The sequence below is a fragment of the Typopeltis vanoorti genome, chromosome 1, assembly GCF_054136105.1.
Source record: "Typopeltis vanoorti isolate ZY-2024b chromosome 1, IOZ_Tvanoo_1.0, whole genome shotgun sequence".
Taxonomy (NCBI): Eukaryota; Metazoa; Arthropoda; class Arachnida; order Uropygi; family Thelyphonidae; genus Typopeltis; species Typopeltis vanoorti.
Window position 1 is genome coordinate 16202519 of NC_143549.1, and position 19942 is coordinate 16222460.

General features: G+C 38.9%; 1 protein-coding gene and 1 pseudogene across 1 annotated transcript in view; both read right to left on the minus strand.

Annotated features, from left to right (window-relative positions):
• Nucleotides 1-1294: 1294 nt before the first annotated feature.
• Nucleotides 1295-8049, minus strand: LOC150109807 (small G protein signaling modulator 3 homolog; annotated as a pseudogene).
• Nucleotides 8050-15088: 7039 nt separating this feature from the next.
• LOC150109808 (chorion peroxidase-like) overlaps nucleotides 15089-19942 on the minus strand; it is a 197943-nt gene continuing 193089 nt past the window's right edge. The window contains exon 12 of the mRNA XM_090396224.1: nucleotides 15089-15280. Within this exon, the coding sequence (XP_090252350.1) occupies nucleotides 15089-15280 (192 nt within the window). The remainder of the gene's footprint in view (nucleotides 15281-19942) is intronic.

Below are 19942 nucleotides of genomic sequence, written 5' to 3' on the forward strand. Positions count from 1 at the left end.
CATAGTCAATGAGACTTTTCTTATTCCTAGCCTCTTCTCTCCATGTGAATTTGTGCACATTTTTATGTTGGAACATGGTGTTAGTAATAACCAGTCCATGTCCTGAGCAGAAATCCAACAGATATTTGCCATTATTATTAGCTTTGCTCTTTTCTCCAAATTTTCTCAAAATATTTTTGTATGTCTCACAATCATTTCCTCCTCTGCTATTTAGATCCCCTACAAGGACCAACTTTTCCTTTTTCATTGTGTCAGTTGCTTTTTCTAAAGCCTCAAAAAATTCCTCCACTTCTACCTTAGTAGAACCTTCTGTGGGACCATAGGTACAAATAAGTCTCATTGTCCAGTTCCCCATTCTCATATTTGCCCACATTACTCTACTTGAGACTGCCTGCCATTCAAGAAGATTAGCCTCGTATTTTGTGTTGAATACTATGGCTACTCCTTCTTTTCCTTGATTGTTATTGCCTGAATATAACATTTTGTATTTATTGCTCAGAAAGATCTCACCAGTTTTGGTCTTTTTTGTTTCAGTCACCCCTATTATGTCGATCTGGTACTTATCTAATTCCTCAGCTAGCTCCATTTCTTTGCCATTCAGGCTTCTTACGTTGATAGTACCGATCTTTAACTCTGGTGATGTTGAGTTGGGGTTTGTTTTCAGATTTGTTCCAGTAGCTGACTTTCCGCTGTTCGCCCTGGTTCCCTGGCGAAAACAACGGTGGCCTTGTTTAACCGGGCGACGCCCCAGCCGGGATGAAATTTTGTCATGTTGTACCATCATTTTTTATTTTGGTTTAACCAATAAGAATACAATTTGGTCGGCTAAATCCCAAATTGCCAGCCCATCCTCGTTCGTTCAGTATCAAAGTAGATACCCAACAGGGTGCACCACGAGAAGGTGAGGATTGGACATTAGGTCAGAAGCCCTGGTCGGTTCTCCGCATTCCTTTAAAGGCTATGTGGAGGTCTCCTCTCAGTTATACAGCTTTGACCCTTAAGCACCCCTTTCCCCTTTCTTTCTAATATTTAGTAACCGCTAGTTATGACATTTAAATTTATACTGTTCAACTCAATTTTTACTTATAATTTTTATTTATATTTTATGATAATGTCATATTGAGTTCAATTATAATACATGTCAAATAGGAATAGTCAAAATTTTTGATAATATATTAATGGAATAATTTAGTCCCCCTTTTTCTTTTCTGAGGGGACAGAAACTGTCAGTTTAAACGGATTTAAATCCAAATTTCACTTTATTTATGATTCCCACTATCCCTTTAAGTTATTGTCACAAATCCCAAGAAAACAGGTGATGTTTCACAAGCATATCTCTTACTCCTTCTTTTAAAAGAAGCGATGGCTCTTTTTTAAGTGACAATTCCCAATCAGGATTCAGATTAAAGGCAAACTGTGCCAAAAGCTTGAGTTCACATTTTATCTACACCCAACCAGGACTACTGATGAATGACCATGGATAGTATCATTTCTAAACAACAGGTAAGCATGAACAAAGATCTTCAAACCACAAGTGAAGTAAGTTCTTGCTCATTCAGGCCAATACATATCAGGGACCTAAGTTTTACATCCATTTGGGCATGAGCTGCATCATGTGTCATATTAACTGCCTGAATGGACTGGTATAAAATTTCTTCTGGTGTCAAGACTTTTCCATCTTCATCAAGTCTGAAAGTTTTACACAAAACTAATCGAGAATAAACAGAATTAAAATCTTTCTCTACTTCTTTATTTGCTACCTCTTCTATAAAAAGCTGTGGATGACAAGTACCACCTAATATAGAAGAGTTCTTCATACCATGCTCAAGACATGCTTTAACTGCTGGATATATCGTTCCACGAACGAGATCTGTAATTGCTTCTGTGACTGAATCATCACCAGCACTTGAATACTGTTTGCTTCGTTCATCTAATAATTCTACAAATTTCACAGGAAACCAACCCCTTAGTCTGTTTAACTTTCCAATCCAGCAGTGTTTATCTTTCTGACTGATAATCGTTATAATAACATTCTTCCTGAAACCAAGTTCATCGTCATCATGCCTTTCAAAATCAAGCAGTGCCTTACCACGTCTGCGTCTGTTACGGGAAACACTGGCAAAAATTTCTGTCTTTAGCATGACCATCCATTGAGTAATCAGCTGTAAGATTCACTTTGATTTTAGGATCAACTGGCTGAAAATGTTGGGCTACCTGAAGAATGGCCTCTCTTAAATCCACCAAAATTTCTGTTTGTCTAATTTTTTACTACATATATCATCATAATCAGTTTTACCATCACCAAAAAGTAAGAGTTGTATCATGGACTTTGAACGCTTCAATTGTCACCTATTAAGATGCTGTTTTGGTAAATTTCTGGCATTTTCTGGATTGAGTAATGCTCCTTGGTCAACCATTAATTAAGCAAGATGTTTTCTTCTGTGAGTTTCTATAACCATATCTGTGAGAGATGATGCCAAACAAAAAGATGAATTAAACAAATGTTCTACATCATCTATTTCTCCTGGGATGTCTGCCAATGCATTAAATATTTGTGCTGAGTTTTCTAATTGTTTCAGTTCTGGTTCTTTGATTTTTATCATTCCCAGAGTAACCTGAAAAAGGACAAGAGATCCATCATAGAAAAATAAATCCCATATCCGCAGAAGAATCTTTGTGTGAACTATACTAACAAATAGTGTAAGATACCAATGTAGAGTGATGAGTGATAGTTCAATATCATGTTCTTTCAGACAAGGTCCAAATCAGGTAGATAATTACAAATTAGTGCTGCCAAAACCTGTTGGTCTGCTTGTACTCCAATAAGTGTACTAGAATAATAGGAAGCAGGGAGTAAATCTTCTACAACAGTACACATAAGCCAAAATGCATCTTCTTCCTCTAAAAACAAGAGCAAGGAAGCTGCAATCACTCCTGTTCCCTGACAATAACCAATGTCAGGATAAAGCCATGCTAATCCACGAAGTATTCTGTGCAACCTCAGTATACCTGTACTGTTCATGTGAGAAAAGCAAGCATTGCTTGGAAGAATATGCAGAAGATCCTTTTCAGTTTGCTTGGATGTCATCACATGGTCATTTGAACTAGCCTTCACGACATCCTTGTATGTAAGGTCGGAAGAAACTTTCTTTTGCATAGTTCCAGACAACTGCATCCATAGCTGAGGCCGCAATGAATGTGGAATTCCTTGTTGCACTAAAGACTAAAGTTTTTCTGAACGAGGTAGGTGTGGTTCCACCTTGTCCCAAGTCAGATCTCGTGCTTCATTATTATGAGTGAATTCTAGATAAGCAATGCACTGTAATCTGTGTTGTGGATCTTCTATAAAAGGAACACTCAAGAGCTTAATAAATTTAGTTTAATCCTTTATCCAAGTGTGAGCAAACAAAGTTTGCGCCTGAAAGTATCTTCAGGACTGGGTTAAGGTGGTACACACCAGGGCAACTCGTTGCAAAGGTGGAGCAAGCTACCAACACTCCTATCCTAGTATCTCCTATAATGCAAAACACATCTCCTCGCAGATATGTCTATTGTTATGCATTAAGGGAAGGGCCACTACCCAGACCGGTTTCGACCTTTATTGAGGTCTCTTCAGTGGGAGCCAGGCCCAAGTCGAGATATCAGGCAGAAGCATTTGCAGGTCATCTCCACCTATAGGAATTGCCAATTGGTGTGCCACCCTTTTTTAATAAATTACTCTGGATTTAGAGAAAGATGTTGAAAGTTTATTTTCCACTTGGTTAGAGTATAATAAATTTAGTTTAATCCTTTATCCAAGTGTGAGCAAACAAAGTTTGCACCTGAAAGTATCTTCAGGACTGGGTTAAGGTGGTACACACCAGGGCAACTCGTTGCAAAGGTGGAGCAAGCTACCAACACTCCTATCCTAGTATCTCCTATAATGCAAAACACATCTCCTCGCAGATATGTCTATTGTTATGCATTAAGGGAAGGGCCACTACCCAGACCGGTTTCGACCTTTATTGAGGTCTCTTCAGTGGGAGCCAGGCCCAAGTCGAGATATCAGGCAGAAGCATTTGCAGGTCATCTCCACCTATAGGAATTGCCAATTGGTGTGCCACCCTTTTTTAATAAATTACTCTGGATTTAGAGAAAGATGTTGAAAGTTTATTTTCCACTTGGTTAGAGTATAATAAATTTAGTTTAATCCTTTATCCAAGTGTGAGCAAACAAAGTTTGCGCCTGAAAGTATCTTCAGGACTGGGTTAAGGTGGTACACACCAGGGCAACTCGTTGCAAAGGTGGAGCAAGCTACCAACACTCCTATCCTAGTATCTCCTATAATGCAAAACACATCTCCTCGCAGATATGTCTATTGTTATGCATTAAGGGAAGGGCCACTACCCAGACCGGTTTCGACCTTTATTGAGGTCTCTTCAGTGGGAGCCAGGCCCAAGTCGAGATATCAGGCAGAAGCATTTGCAGGTCATCTCCACCTATAGGAATTGCCAATTGGTGTGCCACCCTTTTTTAATAAATTACTCTGGATTTAGAGAAAGATGTTGAAAGTTTATTTTCCACTTGGTTAGAGTATAATAAATTTAGTTTAATCCTTTATCCAAGTGTGAGCAAACAAAGTTTGCGCCTGAAAGTATCTTCAGGACTGGGTTAAGGTGGTACACACCAGGGCAACTCGTTGCAAAGGTGGAGCAAGCTACCAACACTCCTATCCTAGTATCTCCTATAATGCAAAACACATCTCCTCGCAGATATGTCTATTGTTATGCATTAAGGGAAGGGCCACTACCCAGACCGGTTTCGACCTTTATTGAGGTCTCTTCAGTGGGAGCCAGGCCCAAGTCGAGATATCAGGCAGAAGCATTTGCAGGTCATCTCCACCTATAGGAATTGCCAATTGGTGTGCCACCCTTTTTTAATAAATTACTCTGGATTTAGAGAAAGATGTTGAAAGTTTATTTTCCACTTGGTTAGAGTATAATAAATTTAGTTTAATCCTTTATCCAAGTGTGAGCAAACAAAGTTTGCGCCTGAAAGTATCTTCAGGACTGGGTTAAGGTGGTACACACCAGGGCAACTCGTTGCAAAGGTGGAGCAAGCTACCAACACTCCTATCCTAGTATCTCCTATAATGCAAAACACATCTCCTCGCAGATATGTCTATTGTTATGCATTAAGGGAAGGGCCACTACCCAGACCGGTTTCGACCTTTATTGAGGTCTCTTCAGTGGGAGCCAGGCCCAAGTCGAGATATCAGGCAGAAGCATTTGCAGGTCATCTCCACCTATAGGAATTGCCAATTGGTGTGCCACCCTTTTTTAATAAATTACTCTGGATTTAGAGAAAGATGTTGAAAGTTTATTTTCCACTTGGTTAGAGTATAATAAATTTAGTTTAATCCTTTATCCAAGTGTGAGCAAACAAAGTTTGCGCCTGAAAGTATCTTCAGGACTGGGTTAAGGTGGTACACACCAGGGCAACTCGTTGCAAAGGTGGAGCAAGCTACCAACACTCCTATCCTAGTATCTCCTATAATGCAAAACACATCTCCTCGCAGATATGTCTATTGTTATGCATTAAGGGAAGGGCCACTACCCAGACTGGTTTCGACCTTTATTGAGGTCTCTTCAGTGGGAGCCAGGCCCAAGTCGAGATATCAGGCAGAAGCATTTGCAGGTCATCTCCACCTATAGGAATTGCCAATTGGTGTGCCACCCTTTTTTTAATAAATTACTCTGGATTTAGAGAAAGATGTTGAAAGTTTATTTTCCACTTGGTTAGAGTATAATAAATTTAGTTTAATCCTTTATCCAAGTGTGAGCAAACAAAGTTTGCGCCTGAAAGTATCTTCAGGACTGGGTTAAGGTGGTACACACCAGGGCAACTCGTTGCAAAGGTGGAGCAAGCTACCAACACTCCTATCCTAGTATCTCCTATAATGCAAAACACATCTCCTCGCAGATATGTCTATTGTTATGCATTAAGGGAAGGGCCACTACCCAGACCGGTTTCGACCTTTATTGAGGTCTCTTCAGTGGGAGCCAGGCCCAAGTCGAGATATCAGGCAGAAGCATTTGCAAGTCATCTCCACCTATAGGAATTGCCAATTGGTGTGCCACCCTTTTTTTGTGCCACCCTTGGCAATTCCTATAGGTGGAGATGACCTGCAAATGCTTCTGCCTGATATCTCGACTTGGGCCTGGCTCCCACTGAAGAGACCTCAATAAAGGTCGAAACCGGTCTGGGTAGTGGCCCTTCCCTTAATGCATAACAATAGACATATCTGCGAGGAGATGTGTTTTGCATTATAGGAGATACTAGGATAGGAGTGTTGGTAGCTTGCTCCACCTTTGCAACGAGTTGCCCTGGTGTGTACCACCTTAACCCAGTCCTGAAGATACTTTCAGGTGCAAACTTTGTTTGCTCACACTTGGATAAAGGATTAAACTAAATTTATTATACTCTAACCAAGTGGAAAATAAACTTTCAACATCTTTCTCTAAATCCAGAGTAATTTATTAAAAAAGGGTGGCACACCAATTGGCAATTCCTATAGGTGGAGATGACCTGCAAATGCTTCTGCCTGATATCTCGACTTGGGCCTGGCTCCCACTGAAGAGACCTCAATAAAGGTCGAAACCGGTCTGGGTAGTGGCCCTTCCCTTAATGCATAACAATAGACATATCTGCGAGGAGATGTGTTTTGCATTATAGGAGATACTAGGATAGGAGTGTTGGTAGCTTGCTCCACCTTTGCAACGAGTTGCCCTGGTGTGTACCACCTTAACCCAGTCCTGAAGATACTTTCAGGCGCAAACTTTGTTTGCTCACACTTGGATAAAGGATTAAACTAAATTTATTATACTCTAACCAAGTGGAAAATAAACTTTCAACATCTTTCTCTAAATCCAGAGTAATTTATTAAAAAAGGGTGGCACACCAATTGGCAATTCCTATAGGTGGAGATGACCTGCAAATGCTTCTGCCTGATATCTCGACTTGGGCCTGGCTCCCACTGAAGAGACCTCAATAAAGGTCGAAACCGGTCTGGGTAGTGGCCCTTCCCTTAATGCATAACAATAGACATATCTGCGAGGAGATGTGTTTTGCATTATAGGAGATACTAGGATAGGAGTGTTGGTAGCTTGCTCCACCTTTGCAACGAGTTGCCCTGGTGTGTACCACCTTAACCCAGTCCTGAAGATACTTTCAGGCGCAAACTTTGTTTGCTCACACTTGGATAAAGGATTAAACTAAATTTATTATACTCTAACCAAGTGGAAAATAAACTTTCAACATCTTTCTCTAAATCCAGAGTAATTTATTAAAAAAGGGTGGCACACCAATTGGCAATTCCTATAGGTGGAGATGACCTGCAAATGCTTCTGCCTGATATCTCGACTTGGGCCTGGCTCCCACTGAAGAGACCTCAATAAAGGTCGAAACCGGTCTGGGTAGTGGCCCTTCCCTTAATGCATAACAATAGACATATCTGCGAGGAGATGTGTTTTGCATTATAGGAGATACTAGGATAGGAGTGTTGGTAGCTTGCTCCACCTTTGCAACGAGTTGCCCTGGTGTGTACCACCTTAACCCAGTCCTGAAGATACTTTCAGGCGCAAACTTTGTTTGCTCACACTTGGATAAAGGATTAAACTAAATTTATTATACTCTAACCAAGTGGAAAATAAACTTTCAACTCAAGAGCTTGTTGGAATTTTGTTCTGGCCCATCTTCCTCCTCAATCCTGAACCCGAATTCATCAAAACGATAGTCTGGATGACATCCAGCATCTTCAGGCTGTGCTAAAGAAGCTAACAAATCCTGTGGCCACATTGAAGGAGTAAGAGCAGAAAATGGACCCCCAGGTGCAGGAGAATAACCTTGACTACTAGAAGGAGAGCCAAATAAGTTTGCTCCAATACTAATTGATTCCATTACATCAGATGGATATGGCTCATCTTCATCTTCTGATAATGTTTCCACTGTAGTGTTTTTTCCACTATATCCCTCAGGTGATTTACCGAACGCTGAGCGAGCAAACTCCATCTTCAAATTAATTTAAAACAAATAACTAAACTAGCATAATGCTATTAGTTGAAAACAAAATAAATATCCAAGATGGTGTAACGCATTAACACATCATTAAAAGGGTATCTTGAATACTCTTTAAGAATCATGACTTCATTCTTTTTAGTTTCAAAAGCACAAAAAATGTCATAAGCCTAGTAAAATAAAAACACCTCATCGCAGGGAAATATTGTGCCAATATTTTTTTCTTCATTTAAGAAAACCACGTTTTTCTGTTTTGCCATGTTAATTAGTGAAATAAACTTAAGATAACGATTAACAAACAAATAGAATGTATTAATACATTCCTCATGTATTAATATTCTTCTGGATTTGTACAGTTCTGACACAGCACCCATATGTCATAATAATAATAATAATTTCTGAATGAAGGTGTTTGTTATCCAAAAGTGCTTGTTTCCATAACACAGAAGCCAGTTTATGATATATATATATATATACACATATACGTATACATATATGAACATCCCTATGAGGCATGATGGCATGGGTTAGAAATATGAGATTATATATATAATTTTTTTTAAAGTGGCTTCCACCCACAAAAAAGTGCCATGGATGGAGTTAAGAATTTTTTACCCATTTTTATTGATTTTATATAATTTTCTTATCCCAAGATCCATGGAGGCACAGACTCGTATAGAAGGGTCCTTTAGCCATACATACGGCTCATCTTACCTTATATACATATACTTCACCTTAAACACATTCAAATTCTATGCGAACACTCTAAGGCAATGCATTCCAATCATTCACAACTCTCCATGCAAAAAACCTGGTTCTCACTCCCCTGTTTGCACCCTCCTTATAAAGCTTCCAGGGGGCAATCTCTTGTTCTGCCCCTATCTCCCACCATTTTATGAAAAACATCTTCAGTATTAATCCTATAACACCCCTTACTAACTTATACATCTCTATCATATCACCCCTCTTCCTTCTATCCACTAGACTCTGCAAATTGCATCAACTCAACCATTTTTTCATATTCATCATTTCAGAATGAAACAAACATGAAAAGTTCATATTTATAAATTTAGGGACATAAAAACACATGTGTTGAAAAGATTATTTTATTAATTACTAATAAAATAAAATTTGACGTTTCGACCCCTGTATCGAGGTCATCATCAGAAGGATATATATGTATAAGGAACCAAGCTACATGCTCTAGCCCTGTATACCAGCAAACTAAATCTACTTAGTTAATTAATCCTTTTTCCTAGCCTGACCACTAGTGATAAAAAAAATAAATTAATAAAAGAAAAATAAAAAAATAAAAATAAAATAAAATAAAAAATAATAATAAAAACAAAATACAACTACAATAAACTACTAAAGACCTCGTGTATTAATATTCTTCTGGATTTGTACAGTTCTGATTGTTATAATATGATGTTATGAATGACATAATAGCTAGAATGTGTGACAAGAGAGGACTGGAATATGTGGATGCTTGGAGTGCGTTTGAGGACAGAGAGGAATTGAATGCAAGAGACTGCTTACATTTGAATGAGGAAGGACGTAGGCATCTGGAGAGATTGCTGTTCTGAAAAAGTCAGTGTGTCCCAGGGAGGATGGTAGCAGGGGTGGCCTCTTGTGGGAATGGGTACTTGGGGGAAGGGGGGACGACATCAGGTAACACTGAGCCCAGTGGAGTCTAGAGGGGATAATGCTGGGTATAGAAACAACGCCATTTATATGCTATATACTAATGCCAGGAGTATCCGGAATAAGGGAGAAGAATTTGTGGCACAGATGGCATCAGTCTTGCCAAAAATTATTGGGATCACTGAGACGTGGTTGACAGAACAGGATATAATAACATGAATAGAAGTCGCTGGGTGCAGCATTTTTCGCCAGGATAGGAAGGGAATAGAAAGGGTGGAGTACTGCTTATGATAAGTGATGACCTATGTCCTCTAAGAGTGGAGACTTTGGAAGGCAGTGACACTAATGATTTTGAAAGCATATGGTGTGAGATAGAGGTGGGCAAGACAGCATATTTAGTGGGGTGTGGCTACAGACCCAGGAGTACAGAGGGTGGGGACCAGGAAATGTTTAGACAGTTGAGTTTGGCAAGTGCAAGAAGAATGATTGTTATGGAGCTTTTCACTACAGTAGTATAAACTGGGGAGAGGAAGATGCATGTAGCAATAAGGGAATGGAATTTCTAGAATTCTTGAGGGACAAATGTCTTAGGCAACATGTAATAGAGGGAACAAGAGGTTCAAGAGCTTTGGATTTGGTTATAGCATCAGAGGAGTTGATAATAACTGAGATGACATCTCTCCCACCAGTTGGATAGAGTGACCATATGGTTTTGACTTGGAAAATGAATAGACATGCAGGAGTATCAAAGAGACGGGAACATATGTGGAATTATAAGGCAGGTGATTATAATAGTCTAAGACGTCAACTTGGGGAAGTTTCATGGAAGGAGGAATTGGAAGGCCGGATATCATTAGTGCATGGGAAATTATGAAAGAATATTTGTTAGCAGCAATGGTAAGTTGTATACCACGAGTGAACAAGAGGACACAATTTGGAGTAAAGTGGATGACAAACAATGTTAAACAGGAATTGCATGTGAAAAAGAGGCTGTGGAAGAGATATAAGGAGACAGGTGAAGAGAAGATGCATGAAGAGTATAAGACACAGGCCAGAAGACTGACTACTATGGTAAAGAAGACAAAACTGGAATATGAGAGGAAATTAGCCCTTGTTGTGTCGAGAAAATGTGATGAGTCATCTCCTTTTTCCAACCCAACATAGTGTTAGCTCAGGAGTGGATAAGGACATCCTTATGCTCCCAAACAGAAAATGTGCTCATTAATGACCCAAGAACATGTGTATATCCAGATTTGTAAATTCTAAGCAATGTTAAAGTAGCCCATAAATTAAATAGAGAATGATTGTATATTTATTAAGGTAGAAAATCATGTATAAATTCTAAAAAGATGTGTACAAGCTAATAATAGTTTTAGGCCATGTCAAAAGCAGTTCGTGGCAACGGTATCCAATCGGCAGCCACCGTACGTATGATGACACCACCGAGTGAGGGCGCTGTTTTGTAGTATATAGGTTTCGGCAGGGATTTGAATCGCCCTCCTTTTTTCTTCTCGTTTCGTCGGTACCTGGTTTTCCTGTGCGGAAAGCTGCATAGTTGTGAATAGCTTGCTGCCTTGCATAGCGAGAATCTCCTCTTGCTATGTGTGCCACGTGGATCAAAGCTGCAGCTATAATGCGTCCAGATTCCTAAGAAGAAAGGCCCACTGATGAGTTAACGTCAGTGTATAAATCAGTGTAAAAGTGTTTTGTTTCATGTGGAATGAAGGAATAGTGAAGCCGCCATTAAAGAAAGTACAGTAAGGAGATCCGAATATCCAGATAAAGCAAGAACGGTAAGCAGAAATCTTTTCATATTAATATCGTAGTAACCGTGGAGTAAGGAGAACTGATCTTTAAGAACACAGCCCATTTCCGTGAAGTGTTATAAGAACTGCCTGCATTTTGGACATTTTGTCTATATCTAAGAAAAAGGCATCTTAGGCTTGAGCCGAGTAGGAGACCACGGCTGTGAACTGTTTGTGTCTAAAGGATAATAATGTCATACTGTTAAACCTAATTGAATGCTAACTAAAATTTTGGGGAAGGATTGAGTCTAAAATATAAGTAGGAGCATTGTCTCAAGAAATCTATGTCAGAGTTACAGAATTGATTTGTATATGTATGTAATTTGCATGTGTAGTAGTAAATAGGTAATTTAGTATATGTTGTCAGAGTCTGAGGATAGCTATATATAGAAGTGAAAGATTTGTGTTAATATAAAGGATTACAGTGTAGAAATTTTTAGATGTGTTAAATTAAGAAAAGGAGGGAATCCAGGCTCTATTTTAATTAAAGGTTTAACTACCATGTATCTTTATATTTTGTGCTAAAATAAACATATTTCTTTATGAGTAATCAAATGAGTTTGTCATGCTTTCTGTGGATTGAATTACCGCTTGGGAAATTAAGAACCGTGCATAAAAGGGGAATCCACTAATAAAATAAGAAACGGAACCACGACTGCATACTTCATGATCCCTGTATTTTCTTTCTACGTAATCTTGGATAGTATATCAGAATTAGTTGCCGGCTGGCGCAGTCATTAAATAATACAAATTTGTCGGCAAAGGAATTAACTGATAATAAGTAATAATACTAAATTAATAACAATAGATAAAAAGGGTTTAATAATAAGAGATAAGACACTAAGACATCAAAGACCGAAGATATAACACCCTATGATCCAAAAAAAATCCTACGAAATTTTTTAGATATGTGGCCAGTAGGAGGAGAAATGACTGTGGAAGAATGATATTGTGGGATAAAAATGGAAATAGAGTGACTGATGCAGAGGACATAGTAGAATTGTTCAATGAACGCTTTATTGGAGCATTTCTTCCTGGAGGAGTCAGTTTTAATGCTAGAGGGATTGGCCAGGTTTAGAGGTACAGGAGGAGAGTGTGTTTCAAATACTGAGTACTCTGGATGTCAGTAAAGCTGTGGGACTGGATGGTATTTCACCACGAGTTTTGAGAGAATGTGCTAGGGAACTGACAGTGCCTTTGACCTGGCTTTTCAGTGGAAGTCTGGCTGTGGGAAAAGTGCCCATGGAATGGAAGGAAGGTAAGATAGTTCCATTGCATAAGGGTGGTAGCAGACTGGAAGTATCTAATTATAGGCCAGTTTTTGTGTCATCAGTAGTTAGTAAGATCTTGGAGAAAGTAGTGAAGGACCGTACGCAGCATTGGGCAGATGAGGGTAATGTTATCTGTAAGAGTCAACATGGATTTGTGAAGGGGCGCTCTTGTTTTAGCAATATGCTAGTCTTTTATGATAAAGTTACAAGAGCATTAGATGAGGGAAAGGCATATACTGCCATTTTCTTAGACTTAGCGAAGGCATTTGACAGGGTGCCACATGATAAGCTGATATTTAAGTTGCAGCAAATGGGTCTGGATGTCAGATTGGTCAACTGGATTCAGGATTGACTGTCTGATAGGTATCAGAGATTTGTGTATGGTGGGGCAGTTTCAAGGAGGCAGAGGGTTACAAGAGGGGTATCACAGGGCTCAGTACTGAGACCTATATTGTTTAACCTTTATATCAATGACATTGTCAGTGGATTGCAAGGGGATATTCAGTTGTTTGCAGATGATGCGAAGCTGGGAAGGATTATTAGTAATAGTGCAGATGCGGCAGCCCTGCAAGAGGATTTGAATAATCTAGATAGATGGGCAAATGAATGGGGGTTTCAGTTTAATGCAGCAAAATGTAATGTCTTGAGGTTTGGGAAACATCGATGGGACACTGCATACTCTATGGGAGGAGTTATACTGGAGGAAGTAGGGGAGACAAGAGATATGAGGTTGATGATTGATAGAAACTTGAAATTTAGGGGACATATTGGAAAGGCGGTGAAGGTAACATAGAGGATTGCTGCAATAATAAGAAGGACGCTGACCTGCAGAGATAAAACAGTTATTATTCCGTTGTATAAGACCCTGATCAGACCACACTTAGACTATTGTTCTCAGATTTGGTCCCCAGGATTTGAAGGGGATAAATTAACTGTGGAAAGGGTACAAAGGTGGATAACAAAGATGGTTTCAGGACTGTACAATGATAGTCATGAGGATCGGCTGAGGAATGTGGACTGCAGAGTTTGGTGGATAGAAGAAGGAGAGGTGATATGATTAAGACTTTTAAACTGTTGAGAAGTGGTTACAGGGTTGACACTGGAGAGTTCTTTTGCTTGGTTGAACAGTGGGAAGGAGTGATGACAACAGGTCATCACTGGAAGTTACAAAAGGAATCTGTGAGCAAGAGGGTGAGGAGAGGTTTCTTTGCATGAAGGGTGGTTGAACCATGAAATGCATTGCCTAATGGAGTGGTGAGAGCAAGAACAGTCAACGAGTTTAAGGATTGGTATGATAGACTTTGTGTTTCTCAGGGGGGACCTCCCCTCGATGAGTCTTGATAGACTTTGTGTTTCTTAGGAAGGACCTCCCATGATGAGTCTTTTGACTCCATGGAGGCCTGAATAATAATAATAATAATAATAATAACATCCTGTACATCTACTGAGGGTGTATGTCAGGAATTTAATGATGATGATGAAACATTTTTTTATGACGTTCATAATTCTAATAAAAATTATTCATAAACCCAACTTAACACTTCATTCAGTTCATATAAAATTAAACTATAAAAGCTATAGTTTAATTTTATATGGGAAGGGATTGAAAATGAAAATATAAATATTAAGATATGTGCATTATGAGCCTGATAAATATCACTCTACTAATACACAAATAACTCCACTTCCCTAATCCTAAATGTGGACTTACAGGAGGACTTGAATAGATTTTATAAGTGGGCAACAGTATGGAACTGTCGATTCAGTGTTGCCAAGTGCAAGTTTTAGAAAATTGAGATACAAATTGGATGAAAGGGTTGCATAGTATATGCTTAGCAGGTAGATTTTGGAGGAAGCTGAGGAGATAAGAGACCTTGGAATGGTGGTGGAGAAAGATATGATATTCAGAAGTCACATTGCAGAGAGACTGACTATGGTTGTAACTGGTGGGATATGAGGACAGATTGAGAGAAAGCAGTTTGCAAAGCCTTGTGAATAGGAGGAAGAGAAGGGATATGATTAAGACATATTTAAGTTTATAAAAGGTTGTTACCAGATTAATGTGGAAGATATTTTTCATAGAATGGGAGAAGGGGTTTGAGCAAGGGGACATACCTGGAAGCTGTGTAAGGAAGGAGTGAGCAGGGACATAAGGAGCAGGTTCTTTGGATGTAGAGTGGTTGATGAGTGAAATTCGTTACCTGACATTGTGGTGAATGCAGGTACACTAAGTTTAAAGCATAGATTGATGGGCCTTGTGTGTAATATATTTGCCTGATGCAATGAGTCTCTTGACTCAATGGAGGTCTGGTGTTAATAAAATAACATTACAGCAATGATTACCTCTGCACTAATATGATTTTCAATCCTGTGAGAAAACTGGGTGACCATTCCTCTAATTAACTGATCTATACCTTTCCTATACAGTAAGGCAGGATTAAAAAAAGTTTCATGTAAAGGCACTGATGTAGACTGTTGAGCCTCTTCTGTTAATTCAACCACATCCTGAAATTTAAAAAAACAAAACAAAAATAAATAAATATATAAAATTATATAAAAAGAAAGCAAGCAGTTAAAAGATAACTTTTTTTAAATATAGTGTTCTCTTGATTATCCAGGTGTAGGTTATTTGTTTGTGGATTATCCATGTCTGATTCTTTCTTTAATTTACTAAGTATTTGTTTCATAAAATTTTATTTCTTTCATAAAAGACGATAAGTTCCACCAGGTGACTCATCACCTTGTGCATGTAGCATATGGAGCACAGGAGTGAGTATGCAAGAAAATCACATTTCTCAGTCTATATCTAACTAAAGGAATGGTAGGAGTATTTCATACTATGGTAAGGTGATTTGTTGTAATATGTAATTTTTCAGAGTGTATTTACTCTGGAAAATGTATGAAATTTTTTTATTATTTATTATTATTCCCAGACCTCCATCGAGTCAAAGACTCATCAGGGGGGGAAGTCCCTCTGTCATAGACATAGCTCATCACACTGTGCCTTGCACACATTCACATTCTTGTCAGACACCACACTCTCACGCAATACATTCCAAATATTCATCATTCTCCATGCAAAAAAAACCTGCTTCTCACTCCTTTGCTCACATCCTCCTAGTACAGCTTCCAGTGATGACCTCTTGTCCCCCCCCCCCATCTGCCACCATTCTATGAAAAAACCTCTTCCACATCAACCTGATAAGAATCCCTTACCAACTTATAGGTCTGTTTCATACCACCCCTCCTCCTATTGACTAGACTTTGTAAAGGTTGCATCTTCTCAACCTTTCTTCATACTCAATATTCCAGTGATCAGAAACTACCTTAGTCAATCATCTCTGGATCCTTTCCAATACCTCTTCATCCTTTTGAAAATCTGGACCAAATCTACACAGTATATTTTATTACTGTGAGAAACCTGGGTTAGGCCTTTGTATAAGGCCTCACCAAGGCCTTATACAAAGGAAACAGAACTCCCCTTCTACCAGTCAGAGCTCTCTTCATCATTGCCAGAATTCATTGTGTTGTCCTCATAATTTTAGAAATGTGTACTATGAATATTTGATCCCTATTCACTATTACATCCAAATATGTTAATTCCTCCACCTCCTCCCTCCACCAAGTGTATACTCTGCACCATCATTACTTTCCAAATGTTAAAATCTTACACTTTCCAACATTGAACTGGTATCTCCAGTGTAGTGCATATTCACCCAGTCTATTCAATTATTATTCAATTATGAAAGAATAACTCCCCAGTGTCAAATCTGTTGTAACTGCCTCTCAACAATTTAAGTCTTAATCATATCACCTCTCCTCCTTCTATTCACCAAACTCTGCAGCCCACATTCCCTCAGCTGATCCTCAAAACTAACACTGTAAAGTCCTGAAACCAATTTTGTGATCTGCCTCTGTATCCCTTCCACAGTTAATTTATCCCCTCCCCTTCAAATTCTGGGGACCAAATTTCAGAACAATAGACTAAGTGTTGTCTGATCAGGATCTTATACAATGGAATGATAACTCTTTTATCTCTGCAGGTCAGCATCTTTCTCAGTATTGCAGCAATCCTCTGAGTTACCTTCACCACCTTTGCAATAAGTTTCCTGAATTTCAGTTTACTATCAATTATCACCCCCCCCCCCAGATCTCTTGTCTATCCCAAACTTCAAGACTACATTTTGCTGCATTAAATTGATACCCCCATTCATTCGCCCATCCACCATCCGTCTAGTTTATTCAAATCCTCTTGCAGGGTCGCCACATCTGCACTCACTATTACTAATAACTCTTCCGAGCTTCACATCATATGCAAACAACAGAATATCCTCCTGCAATCCATTGACAATGTCATTGATATAAAGGTTAAACAATACAGATCCCAGTACTGAGCCCTGTGGGACCCAACTTGTAACATTCTGCCTATTTGATACTGCCCCACCATACACAACTCCCTGATACCTATCAGACAGCCAATCCTGAATCCAATTGACTAACCTGATATCTAAACCCATGTGCTGCAACTTAAATATCAACTTAAAAAATCAACCGCTCTTGTCACTTTATTATAAAAGGCAATCATATTACTAAAGCAAGAGCACCTGTGTTATCTGTGAGAGTCAACAAATCCATGTTGACTCTCACAGATAACACTACCTCATCTTCCCAATGCTGTATATGGTCACTCACTAATATCTCGAGGATATTTACAACTACTGATGAAACACAAACTGGCCTATAGTTAGACACATCCAGTCTGCTACTGCCCTTATGCATTGGCATAAGGGCGGTAGCAGACTTGCTTCCATTCCTCTTACCTTGCTTCCATTCCTTGGGTACCTTTCCCATAGAGAGAGTTTCATGGAAAAGCCAGATTAAAGGAGCTGTCAGTTCTTTAGCACATTCTCTCAAAACCTGTGTTGAAATACCATCCAATCCCATATTACTGACATCCAGTTTACTCAGCATTTGGAATACACTCTCCTCTTGCACCTCTACCTCTAACTTTCCCTATCCCTCTAGTATTAAAACTTGAAAAATGAAATACTCTAATGAAGTGTTCATTGAACAACTGCCCTATGTCCTCTCCATCAGTCACTATATTCCAATTTTTATCCAACAATGTCATTCTTCCACAATCGTTTCTCCTACTGTCCACATAGCTAAAAAATTCCGTAGGACTTGCTTTGGATCGTAAGGTCAATCTTCTCATTTTCCAATTTTGCCTTTCTTACCATACTAGTCACTCTCCTGGCCTGATTTTTATATTCTTCATGCATCTGCTCTCCACCCCTCTAATTATATCTCTTCCATAACCTCTTTTTTACCTGCAGTTCCTGTTTGATATTATTTGTCATCCACTTTACACCAAATTGTGTCCTCTTCTTCACTCGTGGAATACAGCTTACTTTTGCTGCCAAGAAATATTCCTTAACAATTTCCGATGCATTAATGATATCCCGGCCTTCCAATTCTGCCCTCCATGGAACTGCCCCAATTTGATATCTAAGATTATCATAATCACATGCCTTATAATTCCACATATGTTCCCTTATCTTTGATACTCCTGCATATCTATTCATCTTCCAAGTCAAAACCACATGGTCACTCTCTCCAACTGGTGGGGGAGATGTCATATCACTTATTATCAGCACTTCTGATGCTATGACCAAATCGAAAACTCTTGAACCTCTTGTTCCCTCTATTACATGTTGCCTAAGTCATCTGTCTCTCAAGAATTCCAGAAATTCCATTCCCTTATTACTACATACATTTTTCTCTTCCCAACTTATACTGCCATAGTTAAAATCTCCCATAACAATCATTCTTCTTGCACTTGCCAAGCTCAACTGCTTAAACATCTCCTGCTCCCCACCCTCTATACTCCTTGGCTTGTAGCAACATCCCACTAAATATCCTTTTTTTCCCACCTCTACCTCACACCAACTGCCTTCCAAAGCCTCCAACTCTTAGGGACATAAGTCATCATAAGTAGTACTCCACCACCATGTTTTTCCTTCCTATCTTGCCAAAAAATGCTATACCTTGCTACTTCTATTCCTGTTATTATATCATCTTACGTCAACCACGTCTCAGAGATCCCAATAATTTTTAGCCAGACTGATGCTATCAACGCATTAGTATAAAGCATAAAGATGTCACTGCTTATAAGCCACAACATTTGATCTGTTTCTGATCATTTCTTTCAAACTTTGCACTCACTAGCAAACAACGAACATCTCCATTCAAACCTTCCCAATATTATTAACATACGAGTTAAATGGCCCTAAAACATATCTTTCAGGCACACCACTAGTGACTTTTCTCTTCTTCTTGGATATTGCTCCCTATACACAACTTGCCGATGCCTAATAAATAGTCAATTTCCAATCCAATGCACTAATCTAATATCCAATCCCATCTATTCTAGTTTAACTATCAACTTATCATTTTACAACTTGGATTTATCAACTTGGATTTTACAAAAAGATTTCGTAAAATCCAAGTATACTACTGTGTGTCCATCTCCCTCTTCCAATGCTGATGTTACCTTATTGTAATAATAAGCAGATTACTAAAATATTAACTTCTTTTAGCAAACCTGTGCTATCCATCAAGTGAATACCATTGTTGTCAATCCACTTCTGGATTCTGATTCTCACTAACCTCTCCAACACTTTAACCACAACACATGATACACAGATTGGCCTATGATTTGAAGCTGGAGTTCAGTCACCTCCCTTATGATGTAGTACAATCTCGCCTTCCTTCCACTCTTTTGGAACTTGGCCCAATGTAAGACTAATATTAAACAAGTATACCATGGCAGATGTCAACACTTTCTTTCGCTCAAAACACATGGTAATATATCATCAAGTCCCACAGCTTTATTAACAGTTTGCTCAATTCCCCATATACCTCTTGTTCACTCCCAATCAGTTTCTCTCTTTCTCTCTTCCCCCCCCCCCCCCAACCTTCCATTTTCTTAAACTCTGCATGATATAATATTCACAAGGATGAAATACCTCTATGACATGCTCATTTAACATCTCAACTATATAACATCTTAAAAATAGAGTATGAGCAGAAATTGGCAAATCAGGCTAAGAAAAACTTAGAGAGTTTTTTTAGACATGTGGCAAGTAAAAGAAACAATGATCATGG